The sequence below is a fragment of the Lepidochelys olivacea genome (genome assembly GCF_965140295.1).
Source record: "Lepidochelys olivacea isolate rLepOli2 genome assembly, chromosome: 14".
NCBI lineage: Eukaryota > Metazoa > Chordata > Testudines > Cheloniidae > Lepidochelys > Lepidochelys olivacea.
In genome coordinates this window covers 22,701,417-22,726,256 of record NC_140424.1, presented here as the reverse complement: position 1 = coordinate 22,726,256, position 24,840 = coordinate 22,701,417, and the positions used below count along the sequence as shown (strand labels likewise).

Sequence of the window (24,840 nt, the reverse complement as noted above, 5' to 3'; positions counted from 1 at the left end):
AAAAAAAAAAAACCAAACCTAAAAGCCAACTGAAACTATAGAGCAAAGGTTTAGAGCTGCCAGGAGAGCATGCTCTCCTATTGCCAGTTTTTCTGAGGCTAATGAGTACTAATAGTAGTAATGAGCTGGAAGACCCAATCAGAAGTTTGAGGGCTACAAAGGCAGTTTGATTTATTTTTCGGTGTATTTCAAGCATTTTCTTTTGATTTGCTCTTTGTTAAAAATATAAATACATAACTGTGGTCCTGACCACTTGTGACCATTTAAAAAATAAAAAACAACTTACGGTATATTTTACAAGAACATGGGCAAAAATCCTGTGCCTTGGACAAACTCCAGCTTGGGTAAATACTCTGCCTTACTAAAATCACCCTGCTTTTCAGCTGCAGACGGTATTCACTTTCTGTGTACAAATGTTGTGGAGTCTTGTCTGATGACCACCTCTAGATGTCTGCTCACTTAGTACGGACAGTGTATGTAGGAACTTGCATAGATCGCTCTACAAGGAGAAGTCATGGTGGAGACACATATCCATTGAAAGCCAATGAAAGATAACATTTAAATGGAGAGAAAATGAGCTCTCTGCAATAAAGATGACCCCGCTCAAAGAGTCAAGTAAACAGCACCACCACTCCTCTGGAAAATTCTAGTTGCATCCCATCCTAATTAAGGCCGACAACGCCGGAAGGTAACTAATGCTCTATTAAATAACGTAATGCCCTGTTCCGCATTCTGGCCCAAGCTGTCACTTAGAATAAAAATTAAGAGTATTATGGCCACTGTACTACACAACGTGAAACAGCATTACAGCAATTTTCAAAGGCTGTAAGCTCACTGAATGGTGACCAAATATAAACTGAGATTAATTTTGGTAAAACCTTCACAATTGTATGCTGTGGGGACGATAAATATGTGATCACTGGTGCAAGAAGGTTAATGAAGGGAACAGCTATTTAAAAAAAGAAAAAAAGACTTCTGAAAATTTGGGCTGTCACATTAGGGATGGATTAGATAAAAAAGCTGGTACAGAACCAGAAAAGCGGGTCACAGCTAGATCTTAAAACTTCATGTGTGGCTCTTTTTTATGGAGGAGGGTAAAGCTAACTTTCAGATTTAAAATGAAATCTGGTCTACTAAACTCCAAAATGGGCACTTAAAAAGAAATCCAAAGCAATGCTTCTAAAGGAATCTCCTGCCAATAAAGTCGTTAGTTTAACAGCAAGGAAAATTTATGCGTTCAGCATGAGCAGCAACAGCAACACATGCTTCCTCTCCACTGACCTGCCAATATGTCATGGACTTGACTGGGCAGCAGAGAGAAGTTCAATTGCCAGGCACGTTCAGCCCCTGGCTTCTTTTAGAATTGTCAACAAGACGACCAACTGTGGTATTCCCACCACTGCCACCACGTGTGTCACAGTTCAGGGCAACTGCGCCTGTAGTCCCCCTCCATGGCACCCACACTAGGCATCGGTTCCTCAGCAGGCCCCTCTCTTGGGCAGAGACCCAAGTCTGTCTCTCCTGACTGGGGTTTTTCCAAGCTTCACAGTTCCCTGCCTGCACTGTGATAGCCCCAGCAAGCCAGAGTCACTATGCCCTAGGTCAGTGTCTTCACAACACTCTCTCTCCAGAGGCTATATATAGTATATTTGCATACAGTTAAAAGAGTTACCACACAGCTCTTTGTAAGCAAGCACATTTACTCTTAAGGTGAAAGCATTATTTAAAACAATTTAAAAAACACTACACATACGCTAAAAGCTTACCCAGGGTCACCCCAACCCCAGCCTTCGGCTCTCCTAGGTGTCAGTCCTTCCAAGCTTTCCCTAAGGATTAGGGCCCTCCCTTGGACAGAAGGTCCTGTCCATTTGCTGGATCAGAAAGCAGGCCCCAAGTCAGTCTGTCTGTCCATCTCTGGAGAATCCAGTTTGAACTACTACATCTCAGCATCTCCAGGTGGTGCTACAAGCTGAGTAAATTCTCCTTATCACCCCCACTGTTATTAGCTCCCGGATAAGCTGCGGTTATCCTCCCCAATCGAATTACATACAATCCCTGGCCCACAAAGAACAAAAACTTAATACAGTGAGATCTCCCAAAGATATTGCAGGAAATTGCCATAGCTGTCACACCCAGAATTTCTCAAGGATCTAGAAATTAACACGGAATTTTGTTTATTTCCTTGTTTGTGCATAAGCATCACTGGTGTCAGTGCAGGTCTAGGGATATGCTCTAGAATTTCCTCACCCTCTGTTCCCTGTGCAGCAGCAGCAAAAACTGCCCTAGACGAGTGGAGTGTTTTTCTTATTTTTCAAAGACCGCATTTCAGCAGCTCAGGTTAATTTATGTACCGACTGGAACAAGCAATGCACAGGAGTCTTCGCGGATAATCAGTCCACAGGGAAACCTCTGCATACTTGTGATTTTACATGTTTGAGTAAACTCAGCTCTAAATATAAAATCCAGACTCTGGACAAGTCTGAGTCCCATAACACAATTAACGGATTACGGACAAGTCCGTAGTTTTACTATCTGCAATCAATGTGGTATTGACTAGATTTAATTTTAACTGTTTCAAAACACCATGTTGGTGAACAAGAGAGAACAGGAATAGCTTATCCAACTTAGTATGCTGCAGCATCATAGGATGCAATGTGCCTCTGTTTTGGAATTAATTTTACTAAGGTTTACCGCGACTCATTTTCCACACAAGTATTTCTTTATTAGTCCAAAGGCCACTTGGTGGTGGTTTACATCCAAAATACAAGCATATAAACACATACTTTATATGCTAGCAACAATATAGTTATAAGCATTGAGCAAATACTTACAATCTGATCTTGGAAGATACTTTCCCATTATGACGTGGAAGGTCTAAGGAAAATCTCTGACAAAGAAACCCCTAAAAGCTTGTCTTTTTACACATTGTAATAAACAAATGATGTCTTTGCTGGTTATTGGACTTTACCTAAAGCCAGATGAGGCAGTTAAGGGCTGAAACCCAGATCCTAGCCCAGTCAAGATTAATGGCTGGACCCCTTTCATCAAGGTTTTATATTTATGTTTTGCAATATTTCTTTCTAACTACTAAACAACCATTTCTTTTTAAACAAGCTTATACAACTGAGACACAGAGGTTCTATGGCCCTGTTCTTTGCAAACAATTCTCACCATAGACCTTACAAACTAACTACACCAAACATCTCTTACGGCATACTTATCCACAGAGTAACATGTAAGGTATCCAAATAAAGCTCATAACTTGACAAGATTCAATATTTGTGAGATGTATGTACAGATAATATTTAAGGAATAATGTATCTCTCTCTAAAGTAATCTTTATGGACTTGAATAAAAAAAACAGTCACCAGGCATACCATGTTACAGTGATAACCCATTCAAGCAAGAGGGAGTTGTCACCCCTCCCTACTCAGCTGGCCAGGTAATGCAAGTTTATATAATCAGCCAAATATGAGCTCTTCTTACCACAGCGTCACATGGGGAGCTAATGCAATCCTGGGATGCATAAACATGGGAATGTCAAATAGGAGTAGAGAGGTTATTTTATCTCTGAATTTGGCACTGCTGGAATCCTGTGTCCAGTTCTGGTGTCCACAATTCAAAAGAGATGTTGATTAATTGGAGAGGGTTCAAAGAAGAGCCACAAGACTGATTAAAGGAATAGAAAATAGGCCTTACAGTGATAGACACAAGGAGCTTAATCTATTTATCTTAACAAATAGAAGGTTAAGAAGTGACTTGATTACAGTTTAAGTATCTGTATGGGGAACAAATATTTGATAGTGGGCTCTTCAATCTAGTAGAGAAAAGTCTAACCCTATCCAATGGCTGGAAGTTGAGGCTAGACAATTTCAGACTGGAAATAAAATTACATTTTTAACAGAGTGAGTAATTAACCACTGGAACAATTTATCCAGGGATGTGGGTGGATCCTCCATCACAGAATTTTTAAATCACAACTGAATGCTTTTCTAAAAGCTCTGCTCTAGGAATTATTTGGGGGCAGTTCTCTGGCTTATGTTATACAAGGGGTCAGACTAGATGATCACAATGGTCCCTTCTGACCTTGGAATCTATGAATAGTCTACCCTTGCCACACCCCAAAACAGTCTTCAGTGGTTTTCCATTGACAACTGCAAATGATCAAAACCACTTGGAGGTGGAAAGGATGGTTACAGCAAGCAGGAGATTGCTCAGGCTACGAATATAACAAAAGACTGTTTCAATATAACAGCATAGGGAAAGGCACTCTGGATCTCTTCACTGAGGAAGCCCCTTAAGGAGCAGGGGGCTTTCAGTGACTTTTGGATCCTCATTCTTGTGAAACCAGCCAGCTCCGCAAAGGACTGAACTTGGGGAGAAAGCTACTTTATTAGGTAGGAAAGGTAACTATTGGTAAGTGTAGGGCCAAGTTCACATTTTAGCATTTCAACCAGTTGCTTCCATCACTTTCTCTCGTTTCTAGTTAAATCTTTGTTCTTCCCTTACTTTTATTTTATTATAAGCACTCACAAGTGCTATGTGGTTTCCAAGAGCAGTTGTTTGAGATAAAACTGATAAGCTGGGGACACACTCACTGCACATTTTGGTGCAGAGGATCTGTAACTGTTAAGAGTTGCCCATGTCAGGGGCCAAGATTCTAAGGGATTTGGGGGTTGGGGTGCGCCTATTGTTAACCTGAAAGGTGGACTTAGGACTGTCAGAGCCCCAAAGTGGGTGCTTGGAGGTGTCAGGGAGCTGACCCCCAGCCACAAGATGACAGACTCCCTCCTGCTGGAGGCAGGAGGTACCAAAGTGACTCACAGTCCTGGGTGCCCTGAGAACCATCACAGTAACTAATTATTTACTGCACCTTGTACCTAATTAACCATATTTTCTATATTTCTATTACCTCAACCCTAATCTTAAGATAACACTAGTATTTCACAGGTCACTACATGTTTAACACAAACAATCCTTCTTTCTTATACCATCATTCTTTTTGGTTATATGCTTTGGGCCTAACATCCAAACAACTGAAAACCATAATTCATCCAGGCCCAGCTCAGGTCTACATTCCTAGGTTCTGGTACAATGAAAGGCATTCCGCACACTGGATCATCTATTGACGCATTCCAGAGTGCCCCCTGACCACCAGGCATCCACTGCTATCAAACCCACACAAGTCTAAGGCACTGGTTTACAACCTGGGGTCCACAGACCTCTTGAGCTCCACAGACTACGTCCAAGAGCAGCGCAAAAGGTGACTCTGAAACTAAAGTTTCAGATCCCAGAAAGGCATTCTGTCTTTCTGATCAAAAGTATGTGAATGCCCCACCTGCAGGTCAAAACCTGGAAGTGTTGTCATTACCAGAGAAGCCCACCGTTTAGGACCCTCTCACACATTGCATCAAATGCCGTGCTGACCACGTGCAACATTTCTAGTTGAATTCTGTTCAGTCAGTTTTCAGTCAAAGATTTCAGAGGCAGGGGTCTGCAGACCACAGGTTAAATTTCCAAAAGGGTCTGTACCTCCATTTGAAAATTTTTAGGGGTCTGCAAATGAAAAAAAAGTTGAAACTCCCTGGTCTAGAGAGTAAAGGGGGCTCCCCAGACATGCTCACTCACCCACCAGACTCCTGGCGATCCCTAGGCATATGCTGGCACCTGAAGAAAGAGGATAGATACACCCTCCTGGCCCAGGAACAGCTGCAGCTCTGTTGCTGAGTTACTGCTGATAAGCTTCTTCCAGTGTTTGGGGCAAAATGTGCCCCTTTGGAGTAGTGCATGAGATCATGAGTTCCACATGCATGTTCCACAGCACCAGAAACTATCCACAGAAAGGGCTCCCAAATGCACAAAGTTAACAAGCCCAAGGCGGCAGCGGTCTCTAATCTTCCAGTTTTAGTGAACACAGGTGTTATTTTTAACAGCAGCAGGTGACAATACATTTATTCAGAAGTGTGATTTTTAAGCTGGCCTATGTTTTTACATCCCTACAAAAAGACTCCTGCCTTCTTTGAGCGCATACACACATGCAGAGCCCTGAAGCAGGACTGGGATCCCGCAGTCCCACAGGACCCACTGCCAGAATAGCAGGGACAGGATAAAAATTAACAATGCGGGGGGAGTGGGATGAGAGCAGGATTAAAAAACAGTCCTGCAGAGGGCTCAAAGCACATGCTCAACAAAGACAAGCTATTACAGCTCTTCACTAAAAAGGGGTCACACCTTCAGAGCAATTCCCCCAAAGCACACAGGGTTTCAAAATGCAGAAGTGCTGTCATGCTATGAAACTAGTATGCAAACCTCAAGAGTCAGCACAAGGAGTAGGAAGCTTTTGGGTCAGGCTTGACATGTATGTACAAAACCAAACCTGCACATTTGTCTCTACAGACACAATGTGCAGATACAGTGATTCAGTGTATTTAAGAGTCAGCAACTTGCAGTCAGAGGTTTGAGACTCCTTGCAGCCCGGATTAGTGGGGGGGAGGGGGAAAAAATAATCACGTCTTTATCTCACAAGCGTATTGATATTCTCATGAGAAAGGTTTCTTTTCAGTTAAGATTTGTTTAGCTTTTTATTGATTATGTAGGTATACGTGCCCAAACAGCTGTGATGGGCATTTTTTTTTAAACAAATAGAATGACATATAAGAGACCTTTCATTACAAAGCATTCCAGAGAATTTTACCAATTTAAACCGAACTGCAGATTACGTACTAGGATCATGTCATTGACCAAAGAAATGCAGCAACCTCTGCAACTGTAACAGAACGCAGCTCTACTTCTCTTCTAAACTATTGTGAAGGACAGAAGATCCAACTGAAACTTCTGGGAAATTTAGGAAGAATGAATGCAATAACCATACTGGAATTAGGCCAAAACACTGCAATTTAGTGACCTAAAAGGAGTCAGAATATGGATTTTACATCTCATCTGAGAATTGGAATCACCAATGGTGCAATGTTCTATGCCCTAATACTTGGGCAGTTCTGATGGAGATCAAAGATCATCATCTAGTGAATAATCATAATGCTACCTAGGTAGTCCATGGAGGAATTCCATCTAAATTCTGACAGAGCCCAGCCCAGCTTAAGAAAGCCAAGAAACAGAATCACAGCAAAAGGCAGCCTTAGCATCGGTGAGATCTACCCCTCATTCTTCTAGGAAGGAGACAGGGAGTGATCATTTCACCATATGGTTGGGTGGTTGTTGTTTTTTTAAACTGATTGTCTCAGCAATGCACAAACTTCAGACTAAAGCATCTTGTCTGAGTTTCTGAGACAACAGGCATATAGAGTTATGAGTTGCTTTGAGCTATCAAATCTTCAGTGGCACATTTAAGAATTAGCATCACTCAGTTAAACAAGGAAGTACCAAAGAGTAGCATTCTGAGACACAAAAAGGCTGGTATCGATAAACTGTTATCAATGGCCTTTTCGGTTTCATCAGTTTCCAAGCCACTAGAAACCACCAACCCACCAGTATTTTATTGTGCATCGAGTTCTGGGTATGATGCTTGTAAACATTTATATTAAGACTTCTTAGGACATCCATCTGTACATTTGGAGTCTACTCACGAGCTGTTCCCTAACAGACGGACAGAACATGGATCTTGTGCAGCTCTCGACTGCTCAATTTATGGGCTGCTAGCAATTTCTCATGTGGCAATCCTTCTTCCCCACCAATTAACAGGGTTGTGTCATTTTCAAAACCAGGGAGAAAAATAGATCCCAGGTGTAGCTTTTTCTGTAGAAAGGAGGAGGCTGTAGAGGAAAGCATAGCACAGAGAAGGAAAATTTCAGACTAGCTCTTAAGTGGCTGTTGTTCCTCCTGGCTGTGAAGGACTGGAGATAAGGTGTAATGCCAATAATTCAAGGAGGAGCCTAGTTCTTCAGTATAAAGGCATAATGATAAAGGAGAGTTAATCCTGAAGTTAACAAGGAGTCTGGTGACACCTTAAAGACTAACAGATTTATTTGAGCATAAGCTTTTGTGGGTAAAATACCACTAACAAGGCTACTCCCTGATTCCTGAAGTTAATGTGTCAGCTACAAGATATGGCTAGAATGACAAAGAAGAGCTCTGTGTAAACTCGAAAGCTTGTCTCTCTCACCAACAGAAGTTGGTCCAATAAAAAAATATCACCTCATCCACCTTCTCTCTCAATTAAGGGTCTACAGAGTAAGCTATTTGCTCCATTCACAGGGCTTCTCCAGTCACGTATGCCACAATAAGAACTATTGCACAGATTTGTAATCAGGTCTAAACCATGCTAAGGACCATTTACCCCTGGCACATCACAGCTGGAATCTGCCTCCTTACAGCACCACCTTCTGCTTCTAGCAAAAATATGGGTAGCAATTTGAGGGTTAAACCTAATGTGCAATTGATCTCATCACCATTCATTCAGCTAAGTCCAGTACGTGCGGCTCATTTAAGAGACCTGCACAGACTCAACTAGATCACAAAATTAGAGATGGAAGAGACACAACAGATAGAACTCATCTGTGCCTTAAAGACAATTAACCTTTTATTCCCTCTGTCCTCCCCATACACTGAGGTGGTAACTATTAAACTGATACTCGATAATAAATGTATGCAGTGTAATTGTAGCCATGTAGATAATAAAGGCATATGTTTTCAGATTTATTTCCTTAGCTATGAAGTTTTCTACATGTAAATAAAAATGTAGTCAAGAGACGCATTTAAAGTGCTGGCTTTAGAGACACGTTCAAAACATATACCACTGCTCCTTTAAAATTGCAGTATCGTACCTTATCACATCTGGTTCTGTGCCATCATTCTTATAGGATGCTTGAAGTTGTCTCTGTCGTGTGAGAAGGTCATCCACTAAGTTTTGCCTTCTGTCTCCCTCCAGTTGTGTTCTAGGGGCATTTGGTTAAGGGCCAGTCACAGAAATAAAAGCACATTTAAAACTTGTATTTCCAGTGTTAAAAGCATCACTCTCAAAAGTCACCTATTACTGCAATACCAAAGCCAGTCAGGAAATAAGAATTTTCAAAGAGCAATACGTTAAAATAGACATAATCCTAAAAGCCCACTCTTCTTCACTTGACGAAGATTGATAACATTATTCATTCATAAGAGTCAGGCTGCATGGCTCCTAAGACAAGGGGCATAAATTATTATAGCACTTTCTTCACACCTTGAACTCTAATACACAACATGGGGACACCTCCACGCTTCACTGAAAGGCATCTAGCAGAACCCTATTTCTGCAATTTGCAACACCTTAAAGAAAGAAAGAAGAAATCCTGATTTGTCTTGAGAATCTGATCCAGACAGCACAAACTGATGAGGAGATTTGGGAAGATTTTGTTGTTGTTTTTTTACATTGAATTAATGTAAAAATTAAGAGCTGTGAACTCCAAAAAAAAACCATATCATCATTCTCAGGCACTAAGCGTATTAGTTGTCTTTAAAAATCCCTAAGAAAATGATTTGTTCTACAATTTTGTTAGCATATGATGGTAAGACACGCAGTCTGGAAGCTTGACAGGACAAGGACTGAGTCTTCCTATAGGTCTGTCCAGTATACAGCACATTTTAAGTGCTACTACAAAATCACCACCAGCAAACTAGATAGCTCTGTTTGATTCAGCATGGCTCTTAATATGTTAACTATCTTGCTGGGTGATGAAACAAACGAGGTGAGAAGCCCTCGCCCAGCTCACTAGGTGGTCAGCAAGTTACCAAGAGGTTATTTAAAGGATTTCTTTACATTTACAGAGTTATATCACTAGCACTCCCCAGTAGCAACTGAAGTAGGGCTTGTTGCTTTTGAAGAAAATGACCCAATTCACTCAGTCACTGAATGACTAGTGTTCTTAGAGTGCTGCCCTTCTTTAATTTTTATTATTTTTAATAAACTCAATGATGCCCATTTTAAAAGTGATTACCTCTCTTCCTTGAGTTGTAACCTGAGCAGGTGCATAGCCACAATGACTTATATTTGCTTTCTTACATAGCAGTGCCATTTATCTGCTCTAAGGTAATATTCTCAGATGAAAGGATAACTGTACCCTGCATTCAGTGCAACATTCTCAACGTTAATCGTTACAACAAAAGCTGCTGGCTTGTTGCAGTTAAACAATCATTTCAAACCCTCTGCCCCCGATTCAAACATGGATACGAGGCCACACCAAAGGCCAGTGGCTCACTTTCAATGCTACCATAAGGCAGCTTGCAAGTAAGAGGCCTTCAAATGGCCACTGGATATACTTCCATAGGCACACATGGGTTAGAGAGGAGACATGATAGAGACTCAGAGAGGACACCATAAAGGTACAAAAAATAATGGAAAAATGTACAGAAGGACAATCTGGCACTACCAATTACCGCTGCCCCTCCCCCCAACTGAACAGCAAGGAGAAGCCAATGATGTGAAAAAGTAACATTTTTCACAGGTTAATTGTGTATTGTGTTAATCTCACTGATATTGCAGCAAAGAGCTTAGTAGGACTCCTAAATGTTCTAGACTTTTGTATGATGTTAACAGAATGTTCCAGAAAGTTTAAAGGTACTTGTCAATTTCAAATCTTTCTTTTTCTCGTACACTTGTATCTCATCCAGTGACAGACGAGCACAATCGTAGTTTGTCTTATACTTGAATTGTAGTAGCTATTTGGGGCAGACACTGTCTTTGTGCTGCGTTCGTGCAGCACCTAGCACAATGGGATTTCAAGTCCTCGACTAGAACTCCGAGGCACCACTACAATACAAATAATAATTTAAAAACCCAAAACCTTCCCTTGTAGGGCAGAGTGTCATCAGCTGGGATGCACTTGTTCCCAGCGAGATTCTAACATCTGCCCTTAGAGCAAAGAGAAAGTTTCTAAGAGATGGAAATAAAAATCCTAATTAAACAAAGGAGCTTAAATTTTCAAAAGTGAGTAGTGATTCTGGGTGCCGAATTTGAGGTACCCTGAACGGGTCTGGTTTTCAGATTCTTGGTGTTCGGCACTTTCTGAACATCAGGCCACTGAAGATGCCTCAACCTGGGCACTGAAAATCACTACTCATTTTTGAAAATTTAGGCCAGAAGATATAACTGGTTGTAGCAGTTTAATGGAACTAAGCAAGTGACCCACTCTATAAAGACAGAGCCAATTCACCAGCTACTATACCCCATTAAAGTGAGTGGAGTCACACTAGGATGAATTTGGCTGTCTCTCTCTATTTTGGGTCACCGGTACTGGTACAGGAGATTTTCAGACCCATACAAATGCTATTGGGCTGCTATCTGCTTGCCCCTCTTACACACGGCTTTTCCAGCTGTGTGCAGGAAAGACTAGGTCAGGACATGAAATCCAGAGTACAGGTGAATGAGGAAGAAGTTACACATTCCTAGCATGTCTTCTAGGACTATCCAACTCTTCCATCCAGAAGGGCAGAGAAACGTTTCCTTCACATTAACAGCATTAACAGTTGAGAGGAGGACGGGGCTAACTGCAGCTTCCTTTCCAAAAGAGCCTGTTCTACCACCCACTCCTACGATATGAGAAAGGACAGCGAGATACTGTTTACATGGATACATCTGACGTGTTGATATAGCTCGAAGCAGTAAGTCCTTCAGCTGGTCGATCTTTACCTTGAGATTCTGCAACAATGATCGGATTGTCACATTAAGCTGAAGGAAAAAACAAAAACAGTTGTTGGGTTTTTTTTGTTTTTTTTTTTTTTTTTTACCAGATTACAGTGTAACCATACAGACATCCATATTCAAATGATCCAATGCAGAACCCCACAAACCCCACAGCAGGATTCCCTCTGACACTGAGAAAAAAGCCTGTGCTGAGCTCAGCTGTGCACAAGCGGTGCTGTTTGGGATTTTTTCAGAAAAGAATTCTATGGTAACATTGGTTTTGCAACCAGTTTTTTAATATACTCATGCTAATTATGAGATCTTTCTTTCAAATCCTCACAAATTAATTCCCCTATGTGCTGGAATATTTTGCCCACATTTTGCTGTTGTCCAGTTAATTTCCTGGTTCTTTATTCTACTTCTTAAGGGAAATATGGATGCTGCCTTTGCCTGTAGGCAGAGATCTCTTGGCTTCTGTGTTTTAGTGAAGGTTACTGTCAGAGGTTCAGAGATTCCTTCCCCTAGTTCTCTTATAACTTCCAGATCTGTAATTTCATTTCTATTTAGTTTTACCGCCAGACACTTGTTTACCATCTTTGCTCATCCTTGACTCCTGGCCTCTCCGGACTATTGACTGTAATAATTTGTATTCCTGTTGCTTGCATGAGGTTCTTAGATTTATCTTTTTCTACTGTAAACATTGTAAAAAAAAATTCTCCTCCTCCAAGCAAGCTAACAACAGTACTGTAATGTTCTGGCTACCTTGGAGTTCTCTCACCCTTTTTACCTTTACTCTGTAGAAAAGTCTACATTTTCCCTCCGCTTGTCCTGAATATTGTACCCTTTGATTTTGCTAACTAGAGGAAAAGCACACATGATTGAAACTAAGTTGGTAATCACCCAAGTTACAGACTTGCATGCGCTTGAAGGTGCCTCTTGTTTGCAAGGCAATAACTGTACTGTGGGTGATCACTCAAAGAGAAAGCAGAAATAAGGCTGGGATACATGCATTATGGAGTAAACAGGGAGCAGGACAGCTTGCTTTTCCCCTCACTCCTACGCTCCAAATGGCCACTTCCCTCTGAATTCCCCATTCACGGCAAACTAGGCCACATCAATTTCTACCCCTTGACAGCTAACCCCAGTGTTCTCAATAGCCCCAGAATGACTGTCTGTTCCCCTTGAGGAAGATTGAGAGGCATTTTGTCAGGCAAAAAAGGCAGTTAGGTGTCCAACCTTCACTTCCCCATTACTGGGGATTCTTGTAACGTAGTGTACTTGATATCAGCACAGAGGTGATTGGTGGAGTTTCCAGAAGTGCCTCACTGAAAGTTAGACTCAGGAGCCTGAAACCCCTTTGAGACTTGTACCCCTCCCAAGTATGAAGATGGTAGAGTGGGTCAGATGTTGAGGCAGCCATATTTGAAGTGAGCATGTGATTAGCCAGTTCAGAGGGTAAGTAGCCAGAGGAGAGATTTGCGTAATAGTTGTGCCACTGAAAAACAGCCAGGCAGTCATTTAAGCAACATTTCCCCCACTTTTCAAAGCCGAGTGACCCTTCAGGACAATAAACACAATTGCAAGTCCCCACAACCCTGCCAGGTGTTGTTAAAGGCCTTCTCATGGATACATCTCCCGCACCTTTCTCTCTGGGAAACGCTGCATTAACCTTATCCAGCCTACCTTGCCAGAGTACAGGGGGGATTGGGAAGAACGTCATGTCAGTATAATGAAAGGTAAGTAATCAACACCATCCATCAAGAGGGATTCCCTCCCCCACCAGCGAAAAAGCCCTACAAGGTAAGACTGCATGCTGGCCTCACTTCGCTCCCACTGAAAACAATGGGAGTTTGACCGTTGACTTCAGTGTGACTAGGGTTAACCAATGCTTGAGCATTTGTGAAAGCCTCACCCTACAGCCTTTTTAAACCTTAGCTTTTATACTCCATTTCTATTCAATTATAAACACAGGGCTTTTTTTTTTTTTGGGGGGGGGGGGGGAGTGTGGGAGGTCACATCACACTAGTCACAAAACACCATAAAAACCAGGATCTTGTTGACAGCTTGTACCACACAAATACCATACAAAGACATCTCTATTAAAACATTTACTAGCCACAGCAAGTATGATTGATCAGCCATGTGTTTCTCAACGTGAGTTCTTGTTATCATAACAAATATTTCATTGCTGGATGTTTGTTTACAGTGGAATCAAACACTGCCAATACTTGTCTCTAACTGTTCTGAGAGCAAATTCCTTTTACTCCATTAAAACACAAAACATGGAAAAATTTCTTCACAAAAGCATTTTAACCGGCTGTGTAATGTTTTGATAATACACAGGCTACAAAGCTTACAATACAAGAGAGCCATTAGACAACACTGATGCAGCCCCCCACACACACACTTTTTTTTTTAAGCCAGACATCACAGCGAATGAGATGATGCAAATGCGAGAACTTTGGCCCGTATAAATACTGGTGAACTAAACAAGTAACAGTTTTTGCTTTGCCTGCACTTCAAGAGTGAATGTGGCTGCACAATTTAAACGCTTCTGCAATTTGGGGAAAAGATCATTATAGCATTTTTTTTTTTGGGTGGGGGGGAGAGGGGTGTTGGAATTGCTTGGTTCTGTTCGAGACCCCTACCGGACTATGTTCAGAACAGCTACAAGAGCAGGCAGCACTGTGAACTTCATACTCATGCTTCCCTCTCCATCCTGCCTTGGTCTCTAGCAAATAATATACCTCAGCCGGGACCTAGAGCAGTGGTTCTCAACCCAAGGCCTAATCAGCACACCGTTGCAGCCCATCTGACACCCTCAGGGCCACACAGGTAGTAGATCTATTGTGTGGATGCAGCCCATATAACACAGAGAGCTTCATATGCGGCCCACAGTGGTCAGTAGGTTGAGACCCACTGACCTAGAGAACAACCACTCAGGGCAGAGGCCAAAATCAATCTCCCTACTTCATTTAAGCCAGGATTCAGGAGGGTGCTTAAGCACATGAATAATCCTAAACTTGAGAATAATCTTACTGACTTCAATGGGATGAAGCACACGCTTAGAGTTAGACACATGCTTACGTACCTTCCCAAATTAAGAAACTGAGAACCTCTTTTCTGAGACTGACTACAAAGGGGACAGGTAATGGCAACTGTGATTCCAAACACTTGAATAAACTGGAGCCTAGTTATCAATTCAATCCTAAGCATACATGTAGCTCTTCTGTTCTGTTCGCAGTTAAAACATGACTGGATCTACCAAGGCTTAAACAGGGCAAAACAATACTGTCCACACTGGATTTAAAACCGTGTTACCTTGCAATACAGTTGTAACTAGTAGGATTCTGGTAGTTTCCCTGAGGGGCAGGGATGGGAAATTCTACAATCTTGTTTAAAACAATGGTAAAATGGATCTAGGAAGAAATCTCTAGCACAATTAAGTTAGCACTGTTCCTAGAAAAGCGTAACTGCGCAAAACTATGGAAACTATATGCACAAGGATGTGACAGGGCTAATGAACTTCTGAGCCCAATGTGAACCAGGCTAATGACTAACAAAGGAGAGACAGACAATAGAAAGCACTGAAACTGGATTCATTTAATTACAATTATGGATATTGACCAAGAAACAATTCAATGAGAACACTAGGCTAAGGGGGTAAATTAGTATCTAAAATGAGGGCTGTCCCTCGTGAATGAGAGCTGAGATGGGGTTTTGACATGTCTGAGGGAGATATTTATTGTAACAACTCATTTAGGAAAAAGCTGCATAAAAACTCAGCAAGGATTGTTCTGACGTTATCCTGTTAGCTGCCTGGGCTCGGGAACGTGTCACAGTCTGGAGCCACTTTCAGGTTGAACTCTGGGATAAGATTTCTGAGAGTTTACGGAAATGAAGGTGAAGAATAGTGAAGTTCTGAAGACTTGGAAGTGGTGGAAGCCAAAGCACTGCAGGACCGACTGTGGGCACAATGCTGCACTAGCCCCAGGGGATTATGCCAGCAGTGACTGAAGAGTTCTTCAGCAGCTTACACTAGAGAGCTTACAGCGGTGCAGCTGCAAGGATTCAGGAGAGAGCCTAAGCCAAAAGGAGAGAGCTCTCCCGTCAACTTAGTTAATTCACCCCCAACAAGTGGTAGAGAGCGAGAGATGGGAGAGCTCTCCCATGGACATAGCGCTGTCCACACCAGTGCTTAGCTCGGTGTAACTTACGTCGCTCGGTGGGGTGGCTTATTCACACCCCAGAGCAACGTAAATTATACTGACTTAAGTTATAGTGTAGCCTAAGATTCTTTGTTGTTCTTATGAGAGATTTTTGTTTGGGGGTTGTTTCTCCCCCTCCCCCATTCAGCCAGGAGGCCAAGTGACTGTACTTTGGGAATGGGTGACAGGGGACGGATCACTTGATGATTACCGGTGCTGTTCACTCCCTCTGGAATGCCTGGCATTGGCCACTGTCAGAAGACAGGACACTGGGCTACATGGACCATTGGTCTGACCCAGTATGGCCGTTCTTATGCCTTCAAGATCATTATAATAGATCATTGTAAAAAGCAGCTATTTTGGTAAAAGTCTCTTATTTCAATAAAGCCCCAAAATTTCATTTCCAGGACACTCCAAGGGACAGTCTACTGTGTTACTCCAAACACAGATTATAAAGAACTGCCTACAGGCTTTGGAATCCCAATGCCATACAAACCACGTACAAAATTCACAATTAGACTATTGTTCTTCTACCACATGCCCTTTTGCTTTAACTACTGATGCTCCATACCCCACTTCTAGCTCCCCTTTGAGTATGAAGCCCACAAGCTTAGTAATGGAGCATCAGAACAGAACTAAGTTAATTGTTATTTTTCCATTTTAAAAAACTAAAGCTAATCTCAATTCATTATCTAATCAAAGTGACACACTGCAGGCTATATGTCCTGACAATGAATTGAGATTAGCTTTAGTTTTTTAAAATGCAAAATACATTAATATAAGGCCCGATCCCATAAAGATTTATGCACATGCTCAATTTTACATTGTCAAGGGGGAAGTCAGAGTATGTAAAGCTAGGCATGTGCATGTGTCTTTGCAGGATCAGGCCTATGATTTTAAGTTTAACTCCAAAGAGAGTAGTCTATGATTTTCCTCCTGAATTAATACAAAAGTGGAGAATCGAACAGTAACAGGTTAAGCACTGAAGTCTCCTTTTCATTCAGGTCAAACATTTGAAACTCTGCTCTTCTGATATTTTTGGACTTGCACAACTCAAAAATGACTGAATCTAGAAACGTCATATTCGGCTGTTTATAGCCCCAAATGAGGAAGAAACAACCCAAGCCTGAAAATCTGCTCTATACTTCAAATTCAGGAAGCTGGCAAGTGAATAGCATACATTCTAATGCAGTTTTCCTGGCACCCTTACCCAAGGGCTTGGAGGTGGGGTTGCGGGAGGAGCATGTTTTCTTAATGTGTAGTAGATCTCTTTTGACTGACAACAACCTAGAGCAATTCAAAATATTGGACATGCACGACTAAGAACTTCAGTTCTTATTTTTGTAAAATAAACCAGTGGCATTAAGTGCAAGAAAACTAGCATTCACCAAAAGGCTGAAGTTGGAGAAGTCAAGCATAAAATTTCAGGACATTCAAAAAGTTAGTTTATTCAAAAGCTCTGTTCCTGTTTTCTTTATGTAAACCTTAGTAAACGTACCGTATGTTAACGACATACCATAAAAAGAAAACCACACAGGGCATGAAATGTTGCATTAGATTAACAGATTTTAAGGTCTAGTCCAATCTTCTGTACAACATAGGCAAGAGACTTTCACCTAGTTATCCCTGCATTAAGTCAAATAATGTGAGTTTCATTAAAACATCTCTTCCAGAAAGATATCCAGTCTTGATTTGAAGACAACAAGAAATGGAGGAGCCATCATAGAAACCTAAATTTGGAGTTTCCTGAATGTGTGTTTCTCAACTTTACCACTGTATTAGAGTTTGTTATAATTAAATACAAAACCTAAGATAAAAGAGATGTTTAACGTTAGATCTTTCATGAAGATATGGTACCTTCGTTGAATTTTCACCATTTCTTTGACATCGGTTACGTTCCTGAATTTTTTCAGCAATCTCTTGCGCAATGTGACAGGTGGAATCGTACATCATCAACCTATAAACAGAAAGATTTCAGACAGTTAAGAAAAGTCTCCCCCAGTCATCTCTGTGCCAAGGATCTTGGTTTTAGTCTCTCCTTTGTTAATCAAGTGTCTAGAGTGTCTGCCACAAAATAGCCCCTGAAAAACTATGACAAAGCCAAATGAAAAGCAGATGCAAGAAACAGGTCTGTCTTAAAAATCAAAGCCAACTTAATAGTAGGAGTGCTTCCAGACAACCTAGCATAACCTGCTGGATAGAAAGTGTCATTGCAAGCAGTTAGAATCACTAGAGATCCCAAGATACAGCCAGGCAGCTCAGCTGTAGAACCGCCAGCCACCAGTGCTCCAGGCAGCGCACTAAGGGGGCAGGGGGCGTTGGATAGAGGGCAGGGGAGTTGAATGGGGGCAGGGGTCCCAGGGGGCAGTCAGGAATGAGAGGAGGGGTTGGATGGGGCAGCAGAGGACAGGGAGTGGTGGATGTGGTAGGAGTCCCGGGGGGTTTGGATGGGGTCGGGGCAAACCTGGCTGTTTGGGAAGGCACAGTCTCCCCTAATAGGCCCTCCACACAATTTTGAAAACCTGATGCGGCCCTCAGACCAAAAAGTTTGCCTGCCCCTGGTCTACCCACACAGTGAAGCACAATCCCAGCTGCAGTGCTGAAGTCTCCAAGGGTAGCCGGGGGGGGGGGGGGGGGGCGCTCCCACTGCAGAACTCTGAATGCATCCAATGAAGTGAGCTGTGGCTCACGAAAGCTTATGCTCATATAAATTTGTTAGTCTCCAAGGTGCCACAAGTCCTCCTTTTCTTTTTGTAGAACTCTGAGGACACCCTGGTTTCACGGGGTGCAAAAAGCCTTAACACTTTCCTCCAATCATTAAAGACACCCGTTGCTGACACAGAAGAAAGTCAATGATAGCCCCCAGCTAGTTATTTTGTTTGATATTTACAGTGCTGGTTTGCATTGTTGAGGCAGATAAGCCTTTGTTGAGCCCAAAGATACAGTTACAAAAATATAATGTAAAGTAAATTATACACTGACCAGTAGCCTTATGGTATGAGTCACCGATTCCTGCCATGACAATGCTAAAAAGCTAAGTTAGGAGTGAGTCACAGTAATAACTATTAATGTTAGCTCTTCTAATTTAAGAAAACACAGCAACACACTGAGTCAGGGCTTTTTTTTTTTTTTTTTTTTTTTTTTTTAAAGATTATGGATGGTCCCATAGGGAAGGGGATCATTAAGAATTTTTACATATGTATCCTCATTCCTTTAAGCTAAGATGCATCTTGGGTGTGGCAATTATCGCATAATGAAATGAAGGCAGTCTGACAGGTTTGGTCACAGAGACCCCCTGGGATTGTCACCCAATGTGCTGAATTTACCTCTGAGCCCGTTTTGCCTGCCAGCTTGGAATTCCAGAACCCTGCCTTGTTGAGCCAGACATGCTAGCCTGCTGCAACACAGACCCAGGGTCTGAACCATGTCCCCAAAGCTGCAGACTTTAACCAAAAACTGCTCAGCAAGTCACCTATCTTCAGCACCCAGACACCCACTTCCCAATGGGATCCAAACCCCAAATAAATCCGTTTTACTCTGTATAAAGCATATACAGGGTAAACTCAAATTGTCCACCCTCTATAACACTGATAGAGAGATATGCACAGCTGTTTGCTCCCCCAGGTATTAATCACTTACTCTGGGTTTATCAATAAACAAAAGTGATTTTATTAAGTATAAAAAGTAGGATTTAAGTGGTTCCAAGTAATAACAGACAGAACAAAGTAAGTTACCAATAATCTTCTTTCACAGACTAGACTCCTTCCTAATCTGGGCTCAATCCTTTCCCCAGTACAGTTCCTAGTTCCAGCAGGCATCTTAGGTGAAAAACAGGGGCTCTCTCATGACTGGGACCCCCTTTGTCCTGCTCCACCCCCTTTTATAACTTTGGCAAAGGCGGGAATCCTCTGTCTCTCTCTCTGGGCTCCCACCCCTCCTTCTAAATGGAAAAGCACCAGCTTTAAGATGGATTCCAGTATCAGGTGACATGTTCACATGTCCTTGGAGACCCCCTCCATTCTTCCAGGGATGGCCCACATGAATACAGTGGAGGCTTGCAGATAAACAAAGCCATTTACAGTCAATTGTCCTAATCACTGGGAGCCATCAAGATTCTAAACTACCATTAATGGCCCACACTTTGCATGATTACAATAGGACCTCAGAGTCATACTTCATATTCCTAGTTTCAGATACAAGAATGATCCTATTTGTATGAATCTATGAACACACTCAGTAGATTATAAGCTTTGTAATGATACCTTACAAGAGACTTTTTGCATAAAGCATATTCCAGTTACATCATATTCACACTTATAAACATATTTTTATAAAGCATATGGACTGCAACGTCACAGGGGGCTCCATGCCGTAACTTGAAAAAGAAGTAAAGAGGGAAGGCCCCGCCTCAAAAGGTTAATCATGACTGGAAAGTACCCAGAGCAACTCTGTAATTAGCTAATTTACTTCAAAAGTCTAATTCCTGATTTATGGCATTTCTTTCTTGCCCATCACTAATATTAAAACTTGGCACATGTATTGCACTTTTCATTCAAGGAGCTCCGAGTACTATGAAAACATTCATAAATTTAGCTCAAAACCTCCCCTGTTCCCACCTGTGAAGTATCCCTTGTCTTATTGTACAGATAAGGATGCAAATTATTGGGCTCAACACAGTGGTAGCTAGGTAACTTTTAATGGCCTACCATACCCCACGTGGTGTGACTAGACGATCTAATGGTCCCTTCTGCCCTGAATTCTATGAACCTATGAAATAAAGAAGCACAGAGTTGAAGGAATATGCCCAAAATCACCTTAAATCCATGGCAAAACTGAAAACACTAGACTCAGTCCTGTGCTTTAGCCTCAAGACCATCCTTCCACTCCACCAAATCTCTTTGCTGCTAGAAAACAGAAGTACCTTAAAAGTAAAGTAAGCAAAATTCAGTCCTCCATCGCCCCTGGCAGCCACACTGACTTTAGTACGTTTTGTGGTACAACGAAGGCCAGAAATTGGCTCTAGTGAATAGGACATTGGACTACCCTGAGCCCTGCCATTTACTCATTGTCTTCTACTGGCCAGTATACTTACACTCTGTGCCTCAGTTTCCCCATCTATAAACTGGGGATAGTGATGTTTTCTCTTTTGTAATGTGTTTTGAAATCTATGGCTAAAGTTGCTATAAGTGACAAGCATTATCATTCATTTTAAACATAAAAAGAGGAAAGGATGAGTCCATCACTCTCAATATCCTACTGCCTAAGTTGTTGACACCCTCTACTGTACAACTGCCTAGATTCCCCAGGAAACAAAGAGAAACAGAATAAAATAAATATTTTGCCATAAAAATTCTGCAGTGCAGAACTTTACAGGATTCTTTTTGTGCATAAGGAGCTATAAGCTGAAGGAATTGTTTGAATAATATATCGACAACTATATTTTTCCATCATGTAAATCTTTTAAGTGTTTCAATTTAAATCCTTTTATTTGAAAAAAAAAAACCCACTCAGATGCACCTGTGACACTCTGTACCTGAGAGTGGCACCGTGGAATCCCCATATTCCCCATTGTCATATAATTATATGTTTTGTACAAAGTATGCCTTCTGAAGCATTTTAAAAGTCTTGATCTGTTGAACATTAATATCCTGTTGGATTGTATGTGCCATCATTGTATGGGAAGTTATGACGTTTTGCTACGAGTGTGTTACTGAAATATTTTGTGAGGTTAGGAACACCCACAACCAGCCTTCTAGGTACAACAAAGGAGTAGCAAGACCTGCTGATGGTCCATTAAAGGGAATCCAACTTTCCCAGAGGCCATCCCAGAAGACTTCTCAGACAGAACACATAGACAATGGAGACTGCTTGACCAATGGGGGCGAACCCTCGTGTGACAAGCACAGATCTTTCCAGCAAGCTGGAAGAAACTATAAAAGAGGAGAAGTGACATCACCACTGGACCTCTCTTCCCATCTCACCCCCACCTCAACAGGCATCTGGAGGACAAAGACTTTGAACAGGGGAGGATGGTCCCAGACTGGAAAAAGAATCCCAGGATCTGAGGATCTGTAATCTGCTTGTACCATCTGTCAGGGTGTGACACTGCTTGATTCAAATCCTGTTTCGTTTGCAGAACTCAGACTTAATTTATTTTTATAACTTAAGTAACCAACTTTGATCTTTACGCTAGTTACTTATATTCACTTAAAATCTATCTTTCTGTACTTAATAAATCTGTTTTATATTTTACCTAAAATAGCGTGTTTTGGTTGAAGTGCTTGGGAAATCTCAGCTCAGTTTACAAATGCTAGTGTGTGTCCTCTCTACATTGATGGATGGGTGGACTCAGTAATGAACTTACACTGGTCAGGCTTATGACCAGAGCAAGACGGTACAGTTCGAGGTGCAAGGCTAGAGAGCTGGGGGGAATTTGCTGGAGCCTCTCTGTTATTGGTTCATGAGCGGCTGGCAAAGCATTCAAGTAACTCAGCTGGACGTGTCCCTGCCTATGGAGGTCTGTGTAAATGCAGTACCTGCCAGAGGTTTGATGTGGCTTAACAACAGCACCACAGCATAAGAGGGATACCCCAGGTTGATGAGATCAGGTTGCACCCCAGGAACCCCATCACAGTACCATTATATCTAGAAGTTCAATAATAAAATACCAATATATTTGCATGCTGATCTAAATATACTAAGTTTATAAAAGTAACTGATCAATAGTTTAAGACTAATCCAATAGACGAGACTAAATAGATGCAATTTGCGTGCCAAAAAAGCAAAAGTAAACTAAGTTATGGCCATGTACCTACTGCACAATTATAAGAAGCACACACTATTAAATATTTAATACTCAATTTTCATTAACGGATTCACAGATTCCAAGGCTGTAATCATGAAAGATTCTTTGTTACACTGGTCATAGAATTTCCCCAAAATAATTCCTACAGCATATATTTTAGAAAAACATCCTGTCTTGATTTAAAAATGCTCAGTGACAGAGAATACACCACAACCCTTGGTAAATTGTTCAAATGATTAATTACACTCACTGTCAAAAATGTAAACCTCATTTAAAAATGTCTAGCTTCTAATTGCAGCCAATGGATCATGTTAGACTTATCTCTGCTAGATTGAAGAGCCCATTAAGTATTTGTTCCTCACATAGATATTTACAGACTGCAATCAAGCCACACCTTCTCTTCGTTAACCTTCTCTTTGTTAACCTAACTAGACTGAGCTCCTTGCGTCTATCACTATAAGGCATGTTTTCTAATCCTTTAATCATTCTCATGGCTCTTTTCTGAACCCTCTCCCATTTATCAACATCCTTCCTAAATTGTTAGCCACAGAACAGGACACAGTACTCCAGCAGTGGTTGCACCAGTGCCAAATATAGAGGGAAGGTAACTTCTCTACTCCTACTTGAGATTCCCTTGTTCATACATCCCAGGATTCCATTAGCTCTATTTGGCTACAGTGCCACATTGGGAGCTCATGTTCAGCTTATTACCATGACTATTCCCAAATCTTTTTCAGAGTCCCTGCTTCCCAGGATTGAGTCCCTATCCTCTAAGTATAGCCCGCATTCTTTGTTCCTTAGTGTATACATTTAGCTGTATTAAAACATATACTCTTTGCCTGCACCCAGTTTACCAAGGGATTCAAGTGGTCCTGAATCAGTGACCTGTCCTCTTCATTATTTACCACTCATACGATTTCAGTGCCATCTGCAAACTTTATAAGTGATGACTTTATGTTTTCTTCCCGGTCATTGATAAAGATGTTAACTAGAGTAGGGCCAAGAACCGATCCCTGAGGGACCCCTTTGGAAACAGATCCACTTGCTGATTATTCCCCATTTACGGTTACATTTTGAGACCTATCAGTTAGCCAATTTTTAATCCATTCCTAGTCAAATACCTTACAGAACTCTATTACCTTTATCGATCAAACCTGAAACCTCATTCAAAAAGGTATCAAGTTAGTTTGACAAGATCTATTTTCCATAAACCTATGTAGATTTGCTTTAATTACAGTATCCTCCCTTAATTCTTCATTAACCAAGACTACCGAGGTACATACATTTTAACTAAACAGAGTTCCTAAAGAGAAAAGAAAAGGAGTACTTGTGGCACCTTAGAGACTAACCAATTTATCTGAGCATAAGCTTTCGTGAGCTACAGCTCACTTTTGCAAATACAGACTAACACGGCTGCTACTATGATTCCTAAAGAGAGCAACTTAAATAGAAATCACATATATAGAGAGACCATTATCTGATAGTCTAATAAGCAAGTAAGGCAAAGTGAAATGCTGTGAGCTTTACCTATAATAAAGTAAAATGGGAATAATAGCTACCTACCTATCACCCAGCACCAAGGTATTTAGTGGTTTTATTTTTTTGTAAAGTTGCTTAAAGAGGAAACTGCTATATAGGAATTATGAACTGATATTTGTACTTAATCTTCCAAAGTTCTATTACATACATTTATAACAAACTTTTGTATATCTGCTGTTATCCTTTCATCACCCACAGAAATATACACGATACCCATCCAACCAAGTCAACTGAACAATGCTAAGACCGTATATTTGTTTCAGTATTTTACACTACGCTTTTGTTTATGAACAGAAGCATCAGTCAGGATCCAAGTCTATTAAGTAAACATCACCATGGACCTAAATGCTTGGGAGAGGTTGTTAGGAGGGCCAATAGTTTCAATTTTCCTTAAGAGCATTATGGGCCCGGTTTTCAAAAGAGCCCAGCCCCCAACCTACCTCCAGCAGGATGAGTTCTTTTGAAAATCTGGCCCACCATGTGACTAAGGGGAAAGGTATAATGTTCACTGTGACCCTAATTCTGACTAGCCGTTCACTTCCCATGGCGAACGCCTGCACTAATCAAACAGCCCCGACTTGGATAGGCAGCTCTTTGGGCGGTGGGGCGCATTTGTTCTGGGTTTGTACAGCACCTAGCGCAGGGGGTCCCGCTCTGGGACCGGGACCCTGCAATAA

General features: G+C 41.5%; 1 protein-coding gene across 3 annotated transcripts in view; it reads right to left on the bottom strand.

The window, feature by feature from the left end:
• Positions 1-24,840, bottom strand: part of STX8 (syntaxin 8) — a 173,824-nt gene that overhangs the window by 148,494 nt on the left and 490 nt on the right. For all 3 annotated transcript variants that reach the window (XR_014714082.1, XM_084647599.1, XM_084647600.1), the window contains exons 2-4: positions 17,677-17,776; positions 11,562-11,656; positions 8,781-8,891 (exon numbers count right to left, since the gene is read on the bottom strand). Coding sequence is in view for 2 of the 3 variants with exons in the window: in XM_084647599.1 (XP_084503725.1) it covers positions 8,781-8,891; positions 11,562-11,656; positions 17,677-17,776 (306 nt within the window). In the remaining variant the exon portion in view is untranslated. The remainder of the gene's footprint in view (positions 1-8,780; positions 8,892-11,561; positions 11,657-17,676; positions 17,777-24,840) is intronic.